Genomic DNA, 23,611 nt, shown 5'->3' on the forward strand with positions numbered 1-23,611 from the left:
GCGCGCACGTGCACGCACACACACACACACACACACAAACACGTTTACATTTCCATGTATACGCATAAGGTATGAAGTGTCTAAATGGTTATATAATTTTATGATTGTGTTGTAGCACCTGGCCTTATTTTGAGCAATACATATTATGAATTTTAGCTGTGTTTTCAAACTATATTTACTTTTTATGTATTTATCCTACGTCTATTCAAATGGTTTGTTTAACACTCATGATGGTTAAAATTGTATTGGTGGCAATTTCCGAATATCATACTTCCGAATACCCTAAACTCTTAACCCCTGACAAAAGGATGCATTTCTTAGGTGGCAGCGAAAGTGAACACGCACCACATTGCAAGTGATTCTTGCTGTGCAAGCTAAAATCTCACTTCATGAAGAAAACGACACAAGAACAAGCTCACATCAAACATGCCATATCAAGCTAATTTTGACAAGCTCTCACAAGGCTATGTAAGCTTGGCACAAACTCATGGGCTGTCTGTGGGAGATCCATAGCTTTGGTCCCTATAAAGTCCCCCTAAATCGAGGCCTAGTTATGCTATTACTCACTAATGGCAATGACAAGAAAAATAGGTTTTTCTCATGGCACCTAGTGTGAAAAAATTGCAGGAGGGGATTCCAGTAACATCTTTCGAAGGACATAAATTGTAGGTGAAACATACGTATTGATAAAATTCTCAGCAATTTTACCAATAAATCCATACGCCAGTATGCCTATAACCAGTCCTTTTTTTTCTGGGAATAAAGGTTCCGGTACTCTTCAAGTTGTTTTGCTCTTGTGTTCATCACAAGAACTACTCAAAATTTTGTTTAATGTTCATAAGGGATCACCTTCAAAGTACAGCGTACACTGGAATCCATGCGTATTACCCTGCAAATTGTCCATGACTATTTTCATTAATTTTTCTCTTACATCCTATGTGTTTTTAAGCGATGGATTTTTATGTATGCTGGTTCAGAAGTTGTCAACAGCTTGTTTTGAGTTTTATTTTAATTCTTGAAGCTCTTATTGGATCAAATAAGATGTACGAACATGGTGATGGACAATTTGCGCGGTAATACTCATGGATCCCACTGTACAATTATATACCATCAGATAAAAAGCACTCCTATATCAATCAACATCAATGGAGTAACAGCTCAACTGTCTCATCCGTAATAATAGAATGTAAAAAGGTAATTTAAATCAATTACAGTATATTACTCATCAGGGTTGCTACAAAGCTACTCACCGGGAATTCCTGGAATTATGCGTGAATTACTAGCTCTGGGAATTATGCATGAATTATGAGTGAATTTTTCTCCGTAGACATGAAAAGTTGCAAATTTTATTAATCCATATCCCATTGATTTTATACATATTGTATTCATAAATTCCCTGAGGCAATTTTTCCACAGTTTAGCTTTTATTTTAATCAAGAAAACAAAGCTGTGTTGAAAATAAAACAGAATTCTCTCAATCCATTTACTTTGTTAGTGTTTTTTGCACAACAATTCAGATGGAAGATTATTGCAAGACAAGATATCTTGAAGTTGATTAGGTAACTTTGAGTTTGAAATTCTCATACATTTAACAATTTTTCATAGATTAGTATATCCCGTAACATTTGTGACTTATGTTTGTGGTACTGATGAACTTTAGTGACAATCTACCAACTTCAGAAGGAAAACAATAACAGAAACGCTGACCAAAGCCAACAGGATATTGTTGACAGGGTCATATTAAAGATGAAGAAGAATTGTAGATGTATTTGGAGTCTGAGTATGTGAAATGGCAAATGTAAACTCTGCACCTTAAATTAAATATTATAAATATGTATAACATTTAATTGAATTGAATTAGAATATTTGGATACATTGAAATTTCACAGATCCTTTATATTGTTAATATATTTGTGTGTGGGTGGTGAGAGTTGTGATCTGTAAGGTTGAAATTGAGAAAACATCTGCTTACGTACACTTGAAATTTTGAAAACTTTGCCTAGAAAATGGGAATTATACTTGAATTTTATCATGGTCCTAGGGTGGCCACCCTGCTGATACTATGACAGTTATTTTAAGTTGATATTTTATATTGAGATGCAACGCAGTTAATTCTTCTTTGTAACTTGTCACTGGTGATTGAGTGATGATGAATTGTTTGGACCATTAACCATTGTACTTCGATTTCTCTTGTATATACACCAAAGTTTCAGACATGTCATTTGATAACGTGCTAAGTTCGAAGACAGAACATTTATTAGTATGTTTCAAAAATGTTCTGCAAATGTATTTATAAGTTCCTGGAGAACTTGGAAAAGTCTGTCACCCATCTTCAGGGTGGTACATATTGTTATGTGGTCATATGTAGCGAGAAAGAGAGAATGTTTGTGTAGGGGGAAGGGGGTGAGGTGTGTGTGTGTGTGTGAGAGAGAGAGAGGGGGGGGAGACAAGTACACTAGTTAAAATTCCAAACAATTCATCATGAACTCAATTAATGTTTGACTTAAAATTATAATCAAGTTTTAATTGCAATAAATTTAATCAATGTCTATTTTCTAGCACTACCAGAGCTGCAAGAACAACTAGATTCTCCAATACTTTTGCGTCCTGCCCAAGTTCGCAGTGGTTCTGGAAACCAACAAAAAATGCCACCTTTGTCTACAGAAATCACTTCAGATTACCAGGAGCCTTCATCGAGCAGTGGCTTCACATCTACCGATAGATCAACCACAAGCACAGAGGATACCAGTACAGAGGTACACTATTTCAAACACAGCATTTCATAGTTATCTTTTTATTACCACTCATCAATAGTTTTCAGTATTATAACTTAATTTGAAGTTGGAAAATTGTTAATTCTACCATTGGTATATCAAATCTTTGTTAAAAATGTGGAAATGAAAATTGTATTTATACAAAATTATATTTACTTTTACAAATTGTGTGCAGCTTTTAACAAATATGCATCAAATAGTGCACTTCATTGCTATTTTTATTGTAATGATACAATTTGAATTGACCTCTATCTTCAAACAAAGTCTAAACATGGAGAGAGAAATTTTCTTAATCTATGGAAATGGTCCATGTAGCAGTCATCTAACTAATAATATTAAAAATGCTAACTTTCCTTTCTTTAGTGGCTTTAATGATATATCAGCTCGGTGTTTCTATGTATACATATTTTTAAGAGCTAAGGATACATTCAAATATAATGTAAGTTACAACAGGTAACAATATTATAACAATAACGTCAAGACAATATGCTTTTGAAAGCAGTCAATATACCGGGTGATCCGTTTGGTATGGATAAAATAAAATGGATGTGAAATTTTTTTGGTCAAATGTAATTACGTGAAATATTGTATACAAAAGACTTAAATGTGGGAGTTTTTATTTTTATATACTACTAACAGTTTGGTACAGTTTTCAGTTTTCTGCATGGCCTCCATTGCGAACTCTGCACAACTCATAAGGGTGATTCAATTCATTCCACGTCTGGTGTAACATCTCTGGGTGATTCTGTCCAAAGCCTGTGTGATTTTGAGTTTCAAATCATCAATGTCTGTGGGTTTCTGTGAATAGACAGTGTCTTTAACGAAATCCCAGACGAAGAAGTCTGGAGGGTTAAATCTGGGGAGTTGGGAGGCCAAGCAATTGGTGCCCCATGGCCACACCAACGACGATTGAAATGTTGGTAAAGAAAATCACGAATCAGTTCAAACTTCATTGTTGCCAACACACTACAGCAAAACTCCCATGTTTCTCGCACGAAAACACCAACATTTTCCTACTATCACATTTACGTTTCTATTAATGTTTTATTTTATCCATACCCAAATGGATAACCCTGTATTCTTAACTCTTGAAGAAGACGTACATGTAATTCATAGAAATGTTGAGCAGATTAAATAATTTAAGCCACTAAAGAAACCAAACTTAGTATTTTCAATGTTAATAGTGAAATATTTCCTCATATACATTTTGTTCGATTCAATTAAAAAATTTACATAGAACAAAGTTAAAACAATATTCCTATAAACATAAGGAAGCTCTTGAAAAATACATTCACAATTTCATAACAAAGTACTTCTTGAAGGTCAAGGCCTGCAAAGTGTCTGTTCGCTATCTGAGGCATTGTCAGTGCATCGAATCACACTGCCTTTGTTCTCTAGCTTTCTAAAGAGGACTGTACATCTACATAACACTAAATGGGAGCGTTTATTAAAAAAGGTAATTTAAAAAGAGCTTTTCGTGCCACTTCACACCCCATGAGAAAGTTTGAACTCAACATATTCATTTGAACTCATGCCTGACAAAAATCATGAATAAAATATTGCAAGGTAAGGTGTGATCTTTATATCAATTAAGGCAAATATAACAGTACATTGAAAAGTGTTTTTTAAAAATTTAATTTGAGATCTGAAATCCTACAATTACTGTTGCTTCTAGTAGTCTCAAGGTTGCAATTTTTGAAATTTTGTTTCATTTCTCCTCATTGTGAAATAAATATTGACAAATAATGCCCTCCAGTGAAAGTTTGCCTGGCCATTCCAACTGCCTGTCATGACACTAAAACTGGGCAACCGAGACAAGATTCACTCCTCACATTAAGGAGTTATACATCACACAGTAAGATATATATTGTATGTATTTAATTGCTTACCTGGTAGAAAAGTCTCAGACTAAACTACAACAAAGCCAACAAAGAAATATTAATTAGAAATTTTAGAGTTAATGCTTAGTTTCTGATACAAGTGGTGCTAGATTTGATCTTCTTGGGTATCATTAAAATCTGTTGTAATATTAAAAGGAAATTTGTAACAGCAAGTAACATATTCACATACACATAGATCTTGTAATGATCACTGTTTCTTGTTGCAGAAATTCAATAGCACTTGCACTCTGACAAAGTACAACTAATATTGAAACAAGAGTTTAAAAAGAGTTCAGTCATTGAAGTTCTGAAGTTTGCAAATAATTAGCACTGATTGTTCACCCTCCACCCTTTCCACCCTCTCTTGAAGGAGACTTTCCATATTTGCATCAGATTCCACCCTCACTATGTTTGTCACCGAGACCTGGATTTTTTGGGGGGTCAAAACAAGGATGTGACCTTTTCTGTTTGTAAATGCTCTTAGATAGGTATATACCCCTCGCTCCACTTTTATTGTATTCTAAGACAATGGGGAAACAAGCCCCTTGGGAGATTCTGTAAAGTATTGTACTATTCCAGTTCAAGGGAACCACCTTTCCAACAACTGTCTTTTTATTCAGCTGGTGGTTTTCTAGAAATTTTGGTGAGATTGTGATAGGAGCCATTTGATCCAGTACGGTACAATTTTCCAAAGGCAGAAAATCAAAAATTTAACATAGAAAATTTAATTTCTGCATGCATACATGATTGTATGATTGATCTTTACATAGAGGAACAAAAGGTATCTTATCCCCCTTGTCTTGTTAGAGAGGGGACAATGCACCCCTGTCCTCTTTCTGTCACGACTGGGAGCAGGTAATAATTATATATTTGATTACAATACTTCATGTTTTCTTCTAATTACTGCTTATTATTATTGATAGTTTAATAATAATAGTAAAGTGTATTTTGTGTAAGGTAAAATTTTCTTTGAACTGTAAATGTATTTTTTGTTACATCAGTTTATATATTTTATGCAATAATGCCATTATCTCTTGTGCAATGTACTGAAATACAGTAGCTAGAAGCAAAACACCAACATCTATCTTGAATCAAGGAAAGAAAATAATAATAAATGTGCATATGCAGTGACTCGCATTAATGCACATTTTCTGCATTTCTTTCTAATATTTCAAAATAACAATATGCGTAGTAATGTAAAAGCTGGTAAAATATATTTTGGATCTATCAAAAGTAATATTTTCTGTTTAATTGTCAATTCTCAAAATACTTAATTTTTATTGAACAATTTTGTGTTTTGCTGTCAAGAAAACAGGCCAGTTTAATATTCAGACACATTGTGAATGTCTTCTGTTCCTGTTACTTAGCTTCCTCCTGTTCCAATAGGACGAGGAGTAAGAACATGTTATTTCCTGGCTATCTTAGCTGTTATGAGTTGCTGTGATGACTGAAGGAATGGAGCACAAAATCAAAAATACAATCTTTGAGCAACAGCTGCTGCATGGAAATGCCTCATATGTTAAGCATATGTAATGGGCTCTGGTATATAAAATCAAGAGAAACCCAAACTCCAGTGCAACTGGAAGCAGATATTGAGACTGTTATACATCTGGAAACAGAGCTGCAACTGCCCAGGAAAGCCAGCGATCATGGGAGAGTATTCCCAAAATATCCGACATCATTGTTGTGAAGAGAAAGGAAATTCTCTTGTTCATGAAATATCATCTGGAAAAGAACAAAAAGTTGTGGGAGAGAGTTATTTTGCAAATGAGAGTAAGTTTAATGTTTCCAGATCAGATGTTAGGAAGATGATAAGGCCCAAGTCAAAAAAAGAATCATGTTCTCACAGTGCAACAAATTTGAACTTTGTGTCGTGCCGCGAGATGAAAGAAGGTGTTCTTTACTAAATCAAATACGAAACTGAAATCACAAATGTTCCATCATGTACCAATTTTTCTGGAAAATATATATGCCACATGTACTACCACTTAGCCTATATATATTTCATATAGTTAGCAATATATTGTAATTCATGAAAAATAAAGTAGCAACTTTCGCGTCACTTGGAAACGACTCCATTACAGTACAGGAGGAACCTGTAGCTGGGTAAAATACAGATCATGGAACAAAATTAATTGTTTGTATTACAAAACATAAAAAAGGTACGAGAAAGCTGCAAAAAAGCTTAAAATGATCTTACAAGTTAGGAACGTGTCCTGGAAACTTTCCGTTTGTGGGTGGATGGTGAATCTTCTTATAGGAGTGTCCAGCAGTAATCTGCCAAAAGGTGTGGTGACCATCTTTCCTTATATCGTCTTTCCATGGCAGCGATATCTTGGTGAAATCGCTCACCATGTTCGTCACTAACATCTCCGAGATTAGGCGGGAAAAAATACGAAATGAGAATGCAGGAAATGTATTTTCAAAGACATGTTGCACCCCATAGCCTTGTAACAGTCCAGCATGTGTTCCGTCAGTTTCCTGTAATTGTGAGAGCTGACGTTACCCAAGAAATTGTTGCATACATCTTTGAAGGCAAGACAAGCTGCCTTCTCAGTATGTCAGCAATTCTGCAAAGGTTATGTCATTCAAGTCACGAATCTGAGGCCCAATGAAAATGCCTTCTTTAATTTTTGCAGTACTAATCGCAGAAAATTTGGATAATAGAAAGTCCCTGCCATCTTTGTCCATTGCTTTCACAAAATTCTTGATGAAGCACAATTTCAGATGAAGCGGTGGTAACAGCACACTGTCTTTGTCAACAAGGGGTTAATGCGATGCATTTTGTTCACCCGGATTGAAGCTTTCTCTCGAAGGCCACTGTTGCACTACATAATGATCTTTCCTTGCCCTACTGTCCCAGTGACACAAGAAACAGCAATATTGTGTGTAACCAGTCTGCATTCCCAGCACAAGCCCCAGAACTTTGAGATCACTACAGATTTTCCATTTGTGGTTCGAATAGCCAGTATACCTCAGAAGTAGTCTCATGTTCTCGTAGGTTTCTCTTTTACTGAACGGAATGGGCCACTGGTATCGAAGGTTTCTCGTTTCCGTTATTCAAGAGAGTTTTTGAGGAATCCATGAATAGGCGCCATTCTTCCGCATTGTAAATCATTCCAAATTCTGTCATTACAATATACCAGACTCTGTGCCATTGAAGAAAAAGTGGAAAGACCAAGCTGTTGTTTACGGAATAATATTCTAGTGTTTGGTTGTAGCAGGGTTTTTTCTTGAAGACGAGACCCAAGTAATTTTCTTGCCTTTTTGAAAGATTAAGTCTCTTACAAGATCGTTCAATTCTGCCTGTGACAATGGCTGTAGTTGGTGCTGTGATGTAGATGGCGTGTAATCAAGATCTTCGTGATCTGTTTCATCTTCCAGTGTCCATTCCGCTGGTGGATTTGGAACTGGGATAGAATCAGAATACGGAACTGGGCGCATTGCAGATTCCAAATTTGGATACGAAACTGTGTGTTTTGATTTACTTGAGATTCCAGTTACTTTCGTTAAACAAAAGTATCAATCTGCTATCTGGTCTCTAGGTTTCCTCCACAACTGTGGTACGGCAAATGGCATAGATGGGTGGGTTCCATGCAACCAGCCTTTTAAATAGCGGGAGCAACGTGAGCAACAACAGTTCTGTGGTGCCCAACACTTCCTCATCTACCTTTGATTAAAAATACAACTAGAACGCCTTTTTGACGAGCGGGGAAATGGGATGTCTTTGGGACTTCGTCGTAAACTCACCACACACATAACAGAAAAGGTTTGGTGAATTAACACACTTCCTAGACATCGCTGAAAACAAGAAACACGTGAACACTCACAAATAGTATTCTTCACGTTAGAGGTTTTGCCCGACACACACTGCAGGAACATAGACTGTGTGATCCCACTAGCAACTTACTGATGCAAATAACTGCAATTCCAGTATACCTCAACCAAGTGGCTACCTATCCCTTCCCTCTGCACCCCCTCCCCTATGCACTGTCGAGCCCTAGTAACAGGCTGTGCTGATAAGCGCCGCGACAACAATAACATGCAGTCGTGCGCTGATAAAATTGCGTTTCCAGAGAAAAGTTTAGGTGATAGCGAAAAACGGTTTTCACTATCGACATCAGGGGACTGAACTCCATAGCAATCACATGTTTTTGTTCTGTGGCAATTTTCATTGTCGCATAGCTATGACAATGACTCAAGTATGGTGGTTGATATAATCTCGCTCCCCGTTGCTTAGACTTACTTCATGATAAATTAAAGTCATTAAGTACAACACCGAACGATGATAACGCCTGTTTAAATGTGTAAAACTAACACATAATATATCACAATAAAAACGTATTCATGTATACATTTACTCCATGTTCATCCATCCATATCAAAGTCTTGTACTCATTGTAACCCACACAGACTATACACTTGGTTACTACCCTTTCTTTATAATTTGCATCTATCAGTGGTGATAATATGGTAATTTGGGGATGCATAGAATCAGCTAGAGAGGGGGAAATTGAGTTTATAGTAAACACGATGAACAAGGTACATTATCTGGCAATTTTGAAGGGGAAATTGCACAGGAGTGCTAGAAAAAATGGGGATCAGGGATAATTTGCAAATTCTATTAAGATAGTGATCCCAAGTACAAAGGTGAGTGTCTCCTCTGTAACTGCCATGACGTTCTGAAATCACCACAGCATTCTCCTTATTTCAACCTCATGAAACATTTATTTCAATGATTGGACAAGTGTGAGAAAAATGGCATTTAAGTCAAGAGACAATTTGCAAGACAGCTGCAAGACGAATAGGTATACATTTCGATGAAACTTCACCAGAGAAGACTAATCTTTATTTTTATTTAGTTTATTTTATTTCGCTTTTCTGCTACTTTGACTAACCGAGGAGATGAGGATGAGTGACAGTATGTTGAAATTGATGGACACTCACAAAGAACAACCATGTGCAGGCTGGGACCTCTGGTGTCAACCACTCTGCCACGAAGGTCAGCTTATGGCAAAACAGTTAAAAAAAGTCATCAAGTCAAAGGGGTATGCCACAGAGTATTAATATATTTTTATTTACAGCTGTTTTTTTTATTTACTCATAGTGTGCAATATTACAATGACTGTGATATCACACCATCTTTGTTAATTTTATTTTCTGACTTTACATTATATTTCTTTCACATTGCATTAATATTGAAGAAAATATTTTGTTTTATAGTTTTTCATGTGTCTTCATTTATCTGTCCGAATATTTAGGAGTCACTGTGAACCCACACCCACTCCCTACCAAACTACCCCAAGAGAGAGTGGGTTTCCTGGTATACATATTTCATGTTTACGCCGGAATCCAGCAATGTATGTTATCTCCATCGTATCCCCTCTCAAAAAAGAAAAAAGTTGAATCCTCTCATTGATTGCAAGATATGCATATGGTTTAATTTTTGTTGTGAGGAAATTAAGTAGATTTTTTTTTCCTTCCAGCGTGACTCAATACTGGATAGAAGAAGCGAGTCCAGAAAGACACGGGGTGATAAAGACAAGAGAAACAAGACAAAACGAAGGGAGACACTGAAGCCAGTAGATGCATACATCAATGGGGAAGTGGTTGGTTCAGGAAAATTACGATCCAGACAATTACTCTACAAGGGAGACAGCAACACGTAAGTACTTTTTCCACCATATTAGATTTGATTGTTGTGCCATTGTTCTGCTTCCCTATTGCAGCCATAATCATAGAAGATTGGTCTTACCCAGTGGTCAGAAGTAGCGCGCTACTTGTAGCGTCGCTACAGTAGCTAGCTACAAAATTTGTAGCTGTAGCTGTAGGGACGCTACATTTTGAAAATTGTAGTTGTAGCTGTAGCGAAACTACAAAATTCCTGTAGTTGTAGCGAAAATTTCGCTACAGCTACATTTTCTCTCAGCATTTTGAGGTGAATTTTGAATGTGGCAACAGTGTCAGAAAAAATCGACAATAACCTTTAATTTTGCAGGAGGTTCATAAAGACAAAGTCTATTACAGATAATACAGATTATCTAGATTGTAGATCTGATAATCATGATATCTGCATGTTATTTAATTAGTATCTGAATAATTCAGATATCCAGATAACTAACTGACATATATGAATATATTCCAGCTAGCAACTATGTTTTTTTGAGCTGCATCGCTGCTCGTTTGCATCACCCCCGGAACAAATCCTGTGGATATCCATGGTGTAAGAGACACCAAAATGTCATTAATTGCTGTGTAAAAAACAACTTGCAGTGCAAAAACGAGTGATGTTTTTTCCGCTGCACTGACAAAGGAATAGTGCCAGCAATAAATGGTTCAGTACGTTAACAGCATTGATCATTGTCAGTATATAGGATCTCACCAGCAAGAAATTATTGTTACAAGAATGATAGAGTTTTTGGAATTACAATTATTTTTGCGATAATATTTGTTCACAAATTTTAAAATTACAATACGTTTAGAACACTCGGGTTTACACGACAGTTTCCTCAATATATTGTATCATATTGTGAAAAGTACGTATGAGTTATTGACTTTCTGCAGAAACGACAATTTTCTTTAGTTAATATACATAGTTTTCAAATTTATGTATTTTTTCTACTTTTGCGTCACTTTTCTGTAACTTTTACTAATCATGACATCATCATCCTTCGCAGTTTCCTGCCTCTGGCTGGGTCGGCATAGAAGTCAAGCCTCTCCATTATTTCCTGGTCTTCCACTACTCCTCTCTTTTCACGGTGTTACAATCTTGTCCTCTTCTCCTAACACTCTCCACTATCTGCTCTTTCCACCGACATCTTGGTCTCCCCCCCCCCCCGGCCTTATTCCCACTCCTTGTGCATTATAATCTCTTACTGGTAGTCTTTCTGCATCCATCCTCTTCATGTGCCCGAACCATCTCATCCATGCCTGATCTATCCTGTCCTGAAGCTTCACCACACCCACTGTCTGTCGGATCTCCTCATTCCTTATTCTATCCCTTCTAGTCTTCTCCCATAGACTCCTTAAAAATTTCATCTCCACTGTCTGCATCTTTTTCTTGTCTCTCTATGTCACGTAATTATTGGCACATAGTATGTGTTATATATTACCTTCTTGCATTTCATAGGTACATCCCTGTTCCATATTAATGTTCGAACGCTTTGATATAGTCCACCACCCATTTGTCCTCGTCTGTTTACCTCCTCATCTATTCTTCAACTCTTCTCAATCATGACAATGAGGATGAATGGGTTATTTAATTATTCTCTTATCTATAGTCGCTTTCTGCCACTTTCGGCTAATTGTGAGAATGAGGAAGAATGATGAACATTGTGGGGAATGGAGGAGCAGGAGGATCCCATCCTCCCAACTTGGCGTCTTTCCTAGTTTTTGTTTTGAGTCTATTTTATGCATAGATAAGCTGATCGAGACTGGATCCTAGCCACTATGTGCCTCTGCTGGGTATCGAACCTGGAGCCCTTTTGTAAACAAAGAGCCCCAGGTACTTTTCATTCAAAATGCTGCCTTCATATCAGTCTATTAAAAAATTGAAATATTTATTCTCAAGAAAAATATGTTGATGTGAACATAAGTACGTAATCCTACCAAATTTCATTTGTGTATAGTTGTAATCATTAATTTGGGCAAGACCCTAATTGCAATATTCATATATCAAATTTGAATTGAAATGCCACTTGCATAGGTATGTTATTCTCAAAAACTATAGTAAAAATAAGTAACTGAAGTAACACTGCTATCAAAATTATCGAGTGACGGGAATCATGATAATAAATAACATAATCTATTTACCAGTAGTAGGGGATTTTTTTAATATCCACATGGTTATTTTTTTTTTATGCATAAGTAGCGCAAAAAGTAGCGAAGTAGCGAGTAGCGAACAGGAGTAGCGTAGCGAGCTACTTTTTGGTAAATGTAGCGGTAGCTGTAGCGAAGCTACATTTTGGAAGAATAGCTGTAGCTGTAGCGAAGCTACTTTTAAAATGTAGCGTTCTGATCACTGGTCTTACCTGAGATGCAAATTATGTTACGAATTGATATTTAATAGAATGTAAATGAAAATAAATACATCATTTAGTTTTGTAGGGATTATTGAATTTATTCATTCACTGAGAAAACCTCTCACTTCCTTTCCACAACTGAATTCCTGAAGTCTATATATAGACTTTTGTTCATTTATGTTGTAAACAATATTTTTATGGAAATTACTTTTTAAATTTGAATGAGAACTTCAGTTTTAATGCACTAATGACATGTTTTCACCAACCATATAGAGAAAATATAATTTACATATCAGAAAAACATGATATTTTCTAGTTTATTAACTAACTAACTCTCTAGCCTTCACAAACCCGAAGGTTTATGGCTGCAGCAACATAAGCCTTCCATCTGTCCCTATCCTGGGCAAGATCAATCCAATCTTTTCCATCCTTACCAATTTCCTTTAGGTCCATCTCAACGTTATCCCTCCATCTTCTATTTTATTATATTTCTTTTTTAAAAAAAGCTTGTTGGGAATTAAAGATGTTTTATATAATTTTTGCATTGCATTTTTAGTTGTATAGATAAAAATATTTTTCATTACTGATATTAGTACTGTTTTCATACTTGTACAATTATGTTATTTAAAACATTAGCAGTACGTTTCAGCTACTGAAATCAGTAAACATGGTTGAGTTACCGAAAACATTAGCAGTACAGTTAAACTACTGAAAATAGTACACACTGTTGGGCTACCAAAAACAGTAGAAAATATTAGAAGTACAGCACATCAACTGAAAACAGTAGATGATCCAAAACACCTATTGATCTGCTGAAAACAGTAGATAAAATTTTCAGTAGGGTCTTCTACTAGAAAATGTCTAGCACACATTAAGAACAATCACAAATCTTACCACGAAGTTAGTTCCAACATATGTAATTTTTATAGGAAGAAATAATATGTGGGCTTGAAGAGCACCCCTGTTCCCTGGGAGTTCTAGCTTAAATAATAGCTTTGAACAGACAGGGGTTGAACACAGCCAGGGCCGCCGTTATGGGTGTGCGATGCGTGCCACCGCACAGGGCCTCGCGGTTTGAGGGGCCTCTCGCTTCCAAATCAGTTAATTTGCTCATATATTGTGCAAATGCGATTACACTCGAATAGAAGGAAGAAAAACATAATTGTTCCGAAAAGAGATATTGCGTCATAACAAAGTTGTATTTCTGGTAATGGACAACTATGTTCCCTCTTGTCAAGCCACCAGTGAAAATTCACCGACAAGGATCAACGACCCATTTGTGATTCCAAATTTCCCTGATTTCCTGCCTAATGTTCGACCGACGACAGGCATCATAAAATGGTTATTTGTCTGGAAACTGAGGACCATGAAATTTGAGGGTGTGCCGGTCCGTGAAAACAAGAGTCGGTATCAAAGACTTGAAGATCCGCTGGGCTCTTTACTACAACCTCTCGTGTTTACAACCACAGCGGCAAGATGAAACCGTCTACAGAGTGTCTAATAAATAAAATACTCCATTAGTTCAAAGCAAGTAACGCTCTTGCTTTCGAGAATAATGGGTAGGGGTGCGGATTTGTAGTCAGCGAAAACCTCTGAATCAAATCGGCAAATAGGCACCCAAAGGATAAGAAATGCAATTCTCCGTTTTCTGACCTGATCGTGGCGACGATGATGAATGGTGATTACATGAAATTAGGAGAATGCTACTTTATATTAAAGAAATAAATTTAAGCGTACCTATTACTGTGAAGAGGGCTCTCTTTGAAGTCTACTGGTTAGCGATCTAGATTTTGGTGCGAGTGGTCCCGGGTTCGATTCGCAGTACGAACTCTCAAAATTTCGGTGTTAACCCAGCATCGTGAGAACAATTAAGGAGCTACTTGAAAAGAAGCAGTAGCGGGCTCCAGTCTCGAAAGCCAGAAAATAGCGGCGATGGGATTCGATGCGCTCACCACGGGTCACCCAAAGAAAAGATGATTGGCAGGTTGTGCCCCTAAGACGGCTCTTGCGACACGGACTTGTTTGTAGCAGCATTACTGTGAAGAATTTCGATATTAAAGATAAGTTCAGTTCTTTTGCTTCACTCATATCATCCTATTTTTTAATTCCTACTATTCAAATATCTAATTCTCAAAAAAATGCACTAGCTCGAATCGTGACGTGGGCTTGGATGTTCCTTTGTGAGTGTTCAATTCTATATAAGCGTCATTCATGCTCATCGTTACGATTTAACTAAAGAGGCAGAAATGTGGCGTAAAATAAGAAAAGTAGGCATCAATATAGTTTGAGAACAGTCCCATTGCTGGCACACAATCAATAATTTGCCTGTCACTTTTATGCACTGAAATGTGACTGCAGTATTTAAGCAAACCTCAGTTTACAAGAATCCATTTTCATTGTGTTTTCATTTTAGCTTTTCTGCATGTATAATAATTTTCCAATATTTTAGGCAAGCAATTCGCAACACAGGATTGGCGTCAATCTTTTGTGAATGTGAAAATTCTTATTTTGCACTACATAGGCTACGGTAAATTTCGATAAAAGTTTGGTCAGCAACCAATTTTACAAGCAATATTTATGCATGACCTGAGAACAAGCACACAGCAGAACCCTTTCATTTATCTTGCACGTGAGCAGCAGGGATATTTCATAGAAGAATGATCATTACAAAGCATAGCTTACCCCAAACGCATGTGACACATGCATAAATTAATTACGGAAAGAGAAACTGCACACAGAAATTAGATAATTCTCATGAAACTTTCATGTATTACTCTTGCAGTGTGGCAGTCACAGATAAGGAAAAAATACAATGAAAGTTGAAGTGCAGGCGCCTTTTTACAGGGACCATATGTTCCGAAACAAGATTTCAAAGAAAATATATCACCGTTATTTTTTGATCTTCCACTTTGGAGCGCTAGGTAAACATTGTTACATTCAAACAATAGTGGCGTTGCAACCAGTGTTTACATAAATGTGGCCTTTCAACAATGAGTTCCTACAATTGTGTTTTTTCGAACATGAAAAAGATAAGCCGTCATTGTAGAGACTTAAACAGAATAGCAGCAGTTTTGGTAGGGAAAAGGCGTCAGTTCAAAGAAGTGAATTTAGTTTCTGTGGATTTGTAGATTTAAAGATACACGCCTTAATGTCGCGATAATGTAGAAGCGATTCAATCGTGCATAATTATTTTATTAAATGGTGATCAATACAGTTCATTGGAGAAATCACTCTTCTCCAAGTCTTTTGTGTGTGTTGCACCGCGTCACCAATATGTATGCAAATTTGCCAGGTTTATTTGGAGTTTTCATTGCACGAAGGTGGTGCAGTTGAAAGCTGTCTTTAATTTCCTGGTGACGGGTGAGGATCACTTCTAGGGATGCTGCTGCTCTAGGAATCTCACAGGTATCTCTTCGAGTCTCGGATAGATTCACTCTTCTGGAGATAAGAAGAAGCTTATTTGTTGTGTCAAGTAACCCACAGGAAGATTATCGTGGAAGGACACATGCTTATGCTGGTTGAATAACAGCAAGAAATCTTAATCATCTTTTGGAGATTGGAAATTATTGAAAAATCATTATTTAATGTTGTGCTCCTACTGTTTGTAAAATTAAAGCACAGATGACAGAATGTTCATTCCTTTTAATAGAGAATTTATTAATAGTAAAAGTCAGGCATCGAGCAAACAAGCTTAGACTATTCAATTTCTGAAATAAATTTATAGAATGCATAGGCAAAGTGATCATATAAATGCTGCTTCCAATGTGATAATCGGTTTTCTTTTGAAGTCACTTGGCTAGGGTTATATGAAAGTTATTTGGTCTACGATCCTCATTTAAAAGCCTAGTTTTCAGGATAATTAAATAATATTTCGCCTATAGATAGCAACTTTCTACATCTGTCATTCCATCTTTATTAGTGTATGTCATTTTTTATATATTTTGTTCTATTTAGACCTTTTTCAGGCACATATGGTAATTCTTTTAATAAAAAAATGAATTTATTCTTAAGCGTACATAGAGACCAAGAATAGTGCACCTTTCGCGATAATTCAATAACTTGCGAGGTTCTCAATTTTGAAATAGTCCGTAATTCTTGGTCTCCTTAATTCACTTCTTCAATAGACATTTTTTAACATCCGAAATCGTCATAATACTTATAGTGTTCCAGTTTAGTGCACTTAATTTCAGAGTTCCACATGTATCTACATATACAAACCACATGATTTCGTTCAGCATTTTTTTATATATACGTAGCTGCTCATTAAATGTTGGCAAAACTTATACGTTGCTGTTCATTCTTATTTGGTTTCTGATTTGCCAATAGGCGGTACTGGTCTATAAATCTGAATTAACGAAACTTAGAATGGAATTGGCTTCTGTTCGATTAGATATTAAGTACAAGGGCGCCCGCAGAGGGGGGGGGAGATATCTGGAAAGACTTCATACAATTCAAATTTTGAAATTGTAGCGTGAAAACATGGACGAGGAGTGCCGTGAAAGATAGTAGATTAAGTGCCTATGCAAATTATCCTAGTGGTGGGGATGCTATATGAAAATTCTCTAAACTGGGGAAAAGCATCACCCCACCTTTCCTCCACTTTAAGTACTGCTGTCCTCCCCCATGAGAGAAATCTTGCGGGTGGCCTTGATTAAACAAAAAACGTCCAATTATAAGCATGCATTGTATATTGGTAAAACAATATCTGCATGTGAAGTTTAAATGAATGGAAACTAATTACAGTCTACTAAATATTATTCTGGGGAGCTCTTTGCAAACATTTATGAGATTATTAAGATGGCGAACCAACTAAGTTCATCCCCTTTCTCCTCTCTAAGTTCATCTTAAAGTTTTCTTCACGAATCTAGTCGCAAGTGTAGTCAATTGTATTAAAATTAGGAAAATAGGAAGTTTCGTTGTATAGAAATTAAGGAAATTTAAATTTTTACTATTCCATTACCTATGTAGATTGTACTTTTATATGCCTTGCAGCATTATAATTTGCTCAGTACCATGAACAAATGATTACGTTAATATTATCACATATTAAAATTATACCGTGGACGCCAGGGATTTCGGATTCGAATCCTGGCCTGGGTTTCATCAATTTGATCATATCATCACTCATCCCCATCTTTGCAAATTGGCCAAAAGTGGCACAAAAAGCAATTAATCAATCAATAAAGTTATACTTTCTTTATTCTAAAGAAGAAATATGTTCTTTAAAAAGTTTACAACCATCTATAATAGCGTATTTATTCCTTTCAATAATTCCATTTCTTTTGGATAAGATGTGTGGATCACCTGTCTTTCAAGGAGAATGCCTGTGATGATTCTTGTAATGGATAGAAGCATGAATAAAGTTAGCCCCAGCTACCCCCCCCCCCTCCCCAACGGACGAGCAAAACTACGCCTATGCAGTGCTGCACATGTTCGCTCACCGTGGGCTACCCCCAGTAAACTGGAGACGTCAAACGAGCTCTCTCTCTAAGTAGTGACGTATTAACATGGCGGGGCGTGTTTTCAGCGCAACGCTAGCCTCGCAACTTTGGAAGTCTCGTTTTTGCCTTAAACTGAACGCAGAGAAACGCGAGAACTTGCAGGGGTCATTTTTCCAGGGTGTAGTTTTTAAAATTGTTGTAAAAGAAATTGAGTGGAAATGCCCATTACACAATTCTAATAACCAGGTTGGCGCTAGAGAAAAATTTTACGAGAAACGGATGTTATCGATATTTTAACATTACATAACACAAAGGCCTTGCGGATATAGTTCGCACAGGGCCTCGCGTTCTTTAACGGCGGCTCTGAGCACAGCTGTAGATAGTCATGTCAGTTTCAAATGTGTTGGCTCATCTTGAAAATTACAGGGAGAAAAAGTAGCTGAAAAATTTCTACTACAAACTATAGAAATTTCATAGCACTGCTACAGTTACAGGTATCTGAACCATCTCATCTGTGCCTGATCTATGCTGTCCTGAAGCTTCCCCACAACCACTGTCTGTCGAATCTCTTCATTCCTTATTCTATCCCTTCTAGTCTTCCCCAATACACTCCTTAAAAATTTCATCTCCACTGTCTGCATCTTTCTTTTGTCTGTCTCTGCTCCGTACATAATTATTGGCACATAGTATGTGTTATACGTATATTACCTTCTTGCATTTTATAGGTACATCCCTGTTCCATAACAATCTTCGAACACTTTGATATAGTCCACCACTTATTTGTCCTCTTCTGTTTACCTCCTCATCTATTCTTCCACTCCTCTCAATTATGCTTCCTAGATATTTGAAACTCTCCACTACCCTCAACTGTTCTGTGTCTATCTTTATTCTTGGTTCATTTTTGGCTCTGTTTCTTGTTGTTATTAGCACCTCGCTCTTTCCTGCACTGAATTTCATCCTGGTCTTTTGATTTCCTCATTTCAACTATCAAGCTGTCTCTGTACTTCTTCTTCCCTGTTTCCCCATATTACTAAGTCATCAGCGAATAACAGGGCCTTCAACTCTTCCTCTCCTATCTTCTTCCGCTATGACAAAACATCATCATAATAAAACTACTTTCTCACAATAAAATTAAATTATATTTTTTTGATCTTCCTTTTATATGAACTCTTGAAAAGACAATCCATCAACTTCATCTTCTTGAGCAAGCATGACTCACTGCAGGGCTACCATTAGGTGTGTGTGATGCGTGCCACTGCACAGGGCCTCGTGCGGTTAAAGGCCTCGAGCTTCTGAGATATTTATATATTATTATTGAATCTTTTATTCGGATTCATTTCATATGCAAATGTAATCACGTTAGAATTGAAGGAAGAAAATAAAGGAAACCTGTATTAGTGATAGAGCTCGACTTACAACAAGCTTACGTACTAGAAAAGGACTGCAAGCTGCAAGCCTGCTGTATCCGATGGAATGTACTTGAATTTCTTGTTTGTGACCACAAGCTTTGACCAATATCCTGCCATTAACTATTGCCCGAGTGGATAAGGTGATTCTTTTGTGTTGCAGCTGAGACCCCAAATTTGAGGGTATGGGTTGTTTGGCTTCCCGTGCTTGGATTTTACGATGTAGCTATTGATAAAATAAGAAAAGAAGCGGATTGACCATGGCAGGGAAACTTGTCCTGGATTGATCCCTTTTGTGTGAAAGACATGTGCAGCTTAAATCAAGATGAAAATCTAGAGATATTTTTATTTTTAATCCTCAAAACGAAAACCCTCATAGAGAAGGGACGTTTACAGTTGTGCCAGATTTTACTACTATGCTGGTGGGCCAACAAGTTTGAAGCCAAGTCATTATTGTTTGATGCAGTAATGTCTGTGACTTCCATCGAAATATTATATTAGCAGTTTATGTAAAATATTGGCTAACACTGGCGATAACAGTAGCGATTGGTGAAAGGAGCTTCTGTTGTTTAAAATCAATCAAGATGAATTTCACAACAAACATGTATTTCACCACAGTTGCGACATTATCATTTGAAAGTGCTGTGGTGTCAAAATTCGACTTAGAAATTGTAACTTGATATTTTTTTCTATTTACTGTATTCTGTGCGTTTTCTAAAGGAGTTTTCCCCTACGATACTCACCAAAACCATATGAAATGTTCATAAGTTAATTGATTGCAAATTTATATGGTCATAATTTTCCAATACCAATGTGTGAAGACTGCGTATCATACACAAACACATTTATGTAGTAATTATATGGATATACACATACACAAGGTGTCATTTTGAACCGCTGACAAAACTTGTGCACGGTGGCGGCAATTAGGGTGGGGGGCGTGGGCGGGCAGTTGCCCCCAACTTTTCGCCATTTTTTTTTATCCCGCACTGTACTAAACCTTATCTACAGATGGAAAATGTACTGTCTTTTCTCCCCCCCCCCCGTTTTAGCACCTTGTCCCCCCGGTTTTGGAACCCGATCGCCACCACTGCTGAGTTGTACAATATGTAGAGGACATCAATGCAAACAACTTTCCTTGATAACGGTCTGTTCAGTGACATCTCACTATAACTTGAGCCCTCAAAACTAGCAATGATAAATTAAGAAAGACCGATAGTTCGCAAAAGTTTTCCTTTCGGCGTTAAAATGTTTTTCTCAGCAAAACATGTTGTATTTTTATGCCCCTACAACTGCAAACAGAAAATTTTAAATCTCTAGAAAAGTAGAAAGAGAATTACCAGATTAGAAGAAAACCTGCATTAGCTGAATAGTTCAAGTCAATGATTACGTCGCCGAAGGGTAGACAACAGGCAAGGAAATGCGCTGTCAACGCTTTCACCCCCCCCCCCCCCCCGCCCCTACTTACCGCCAATGTTTCGGCAAGGTTTGCCGAAACTGTGCTGCCCCCGTTTCTTACATAGTTGTTACTGTTGTTAATGAAGTGAGAAAAGTTTAGAAACAAACGTCCAGTGGTGTTGAATTTCAAAAAAGGAAAGTATAAGAGGAAGAAAAGGCAAAGAAATATCCTAAGTTCCATTGCTTTGTTAAACCTGGCAGCAGTAGTGCTACAACTGAAATAATTTTAGATGTAATAAATAACATTCCATCTGTAATTTGACTCTCAGGGGACATCGAGAAGATGTAACGAACGTTCAAAGTAGTTCTGGCAATTTTCTTAACATCATCGACTTGTTAGCGAGATATGCCCCACTTCTTAAAACTCATATTGAAAGTTAGAAAACCGAAATAAAATACTTAGGTCCTACCATTCAACATGAGCTTACACTGGCTTCAAAACAGGTGTTGAGTGACATAATAGATGACGTTCTACTGCTTGTGGCCATGCATTACATTCATGGTTACTACTATCGTTTTTTTCTATCAGAAGAAGACAAAATTTCTAGTACGCTGTGGATAGACAGAAAAGAATCTCTCTCAGGATATAAATATATCTGAACAAAACTTTACGAAAAATTTTAATGAAGCGATGCAGCAGCGTAAATTGGGGCCTACTTTTGCGCAAAGGGGAGGGGGAGCGAGGTGGAGAACGAGAACATGAAACTCAGGTTCCAGAAGGTTAAAATAATATAAGTTTTAATAAACCTGGAAATTTTAGGCGAGTGCATGCTATCTTAGCTACTTGCTCCCACCCCCTGGATTCCCCCTCACTTCGAGCACTGATTGATACACAATGGCAGGTAGAGTGGAATGCATAAGTATTTCCAAGCAAATTGTCCATAAATATATTTATTTTCTTTGTTTTACCCAATGAGAGATTCAAGAATTGAAATAAAACACTAAACAGGCTGCCGACATCCTCTGCACAGGCATGCACAAGCATCCATTCCTTGAAAACATGTTCGATGTAAAAGACAAATTAATGACAATATGGACAATTTGCCGAGCAATACTTGTACCTCCCACTACAGGTTTCCCTAACAATTTTTCCACACACTTAATTGAGTTGGGCTACACTCACGTCTCGTGTCTACCTTGGACTATATCAACAAGAAGTCAATATCGGTTGCTTGCTGGAACGACATTCTATTCGCATTTTCAATGTGAGTGAGTTGTAGCATAGAAAATAAAACGTTCAAAGGATTGAGTGTTTCGATCGAAAGCCGAGCTAATGAGCTAACCAAGGAAGACTTTTGAACATTATTTGCGAATGTCTCTAATGTTTGTTTTCATTTTTGATTACGCAAGCCACTCATTTAGAAAGGTCAGAAGTCAGTATGTTTTTCTCTGTTGCTCTTTGCTGTTCATTCTGTGCAGAAAAGTCGACGCACTAGTAAAAGAACTGTGCATTAAAGGTAAGGCCGCACCCAGTGAAAAAATTCGGTAGTGGTTCTTGATGGGCGGTTATATGTATGTGTTAATTTATGGCTAAAGAAGACATCTGTGCGATTTATTATTGCAAATTCTTTGTGTTTTATTATTAGTATTCTTGTACTGAGGTTAGAGTAGGTTTCGAGTAGAATAAAATTCCAGGAGATTTGTTTGCAGTCTTCAAACCCTTTAGAATAATATGTTCTGAAAGACTAATGTCCTAAATATCAGCTGTTATCCATTTTTTTGTTTGATACTGTGTATACAAAATTGCATTAACTTGTTCAAGGCAACATTGAACCATAATTTGCAAGTAAACAAAACAAAATCAATATACGGATACACAGAATCTTCTGAAACATATTTAATTCCACTGTAACAAAATACAAACGAAATATAAGATGTAAAATATAATACTAACAAATGAAAGTGATATTTCAGAGGGAAAAAAAGCAGGCTTAATTCAGGAAATGCATGTTACTTTTTCTCTTCATAAACTTTTGTCTTCTCGTTTAATATCTAAGAAACTAAAAGTTAAAATATACAAAACAGTAATTTTGCCTGTTGTATTATATGGATGCGAAACTTGGTCCCTTGCATTGAAAGAGGAATATAAATTGAGAGTATTTGAAAATAAGATCCTTAGGAAAATATTTGGGCCTAAAAGGGATGAGGAGACAGGTGAGTGAGTTGAGAAGGTTACATAATTTAGAATTACATAATTTGTATTCATGTCCAGATATTATTAGAATGATTAAATCAAGAAGACTTAGGTGGGCAGGCCATGTGGCACGAATGGGAGAGGAAAGAGGAGTTCACAGGATTCTTGTTGGGAAACCTGATGATAAGAGACCAGTAGGAAGACCAAGACGAATTTGTAGGGATAATGTTGAAATGGACCTAAAGGGATGGAAAAGAGTATATACAGATCTTTCTCAGAATAGGGACAGATGGAAGGCTTGTGTTGCTGCAGCCATGAACCTTCGGGTTTAAGAAGGCTAGAGAGTTAGTTAGTTAGTTAGTTAGACTGTAGTCTAAGGCGCAATGCACAGAGGACTCCATTCAATGCTTTTCTAAAGACAACAGTCAGAATATGCGACGGATAAATTTACACTTGGCATATGTATATTCTGGAAACACACTGCTGGAATTTTCTGC

At 36.8% G+C, this 23,611-nt stretch overlaps 1 protein-coding gene across 2 annotated transcripts in view; it reads left to right on the forward strand.

Moving 5' to 3' along the window:
• The window catches only part of LOC145987797 (TOG array regulator of axonemal microtubules protein 1-like), a 257,466-nt gene that overhangs the window by 153,234 nt on the left and 80,621 nt on the right, over positions 1–23,611 (forward strand). For both annotated transcript variants that reach the window (XM_083122501.1, XM_083122502.1), the window contains exons 7-8: positions 2,560–2,756; positions 10,141–10,319. In XM_083122501.1, coding sequence (XP_082978627.1) covers positions 2,560–2,756; positions 10,141–10,319 — 376 coding nt within the window. The remainder of the gene's footprint in view (positions 1–2,559; positions 2,757–10,140; positions 10,320–23,611) is intronic.

Source organism: Lepisma saccharinum, chromosome 5 (genome assembly GCF_977018435.1).
Source record: "Lepisma saccharinum chromosome 5, izLepSacc3.1, whole genome shotgun sequence".
Lineage (NCBI taxonomy): Eukaryota > Metazoa > Arthropoda > Insecta > Zygentoma > Lepismatidae > Lepisma > Lepisma saccharinum.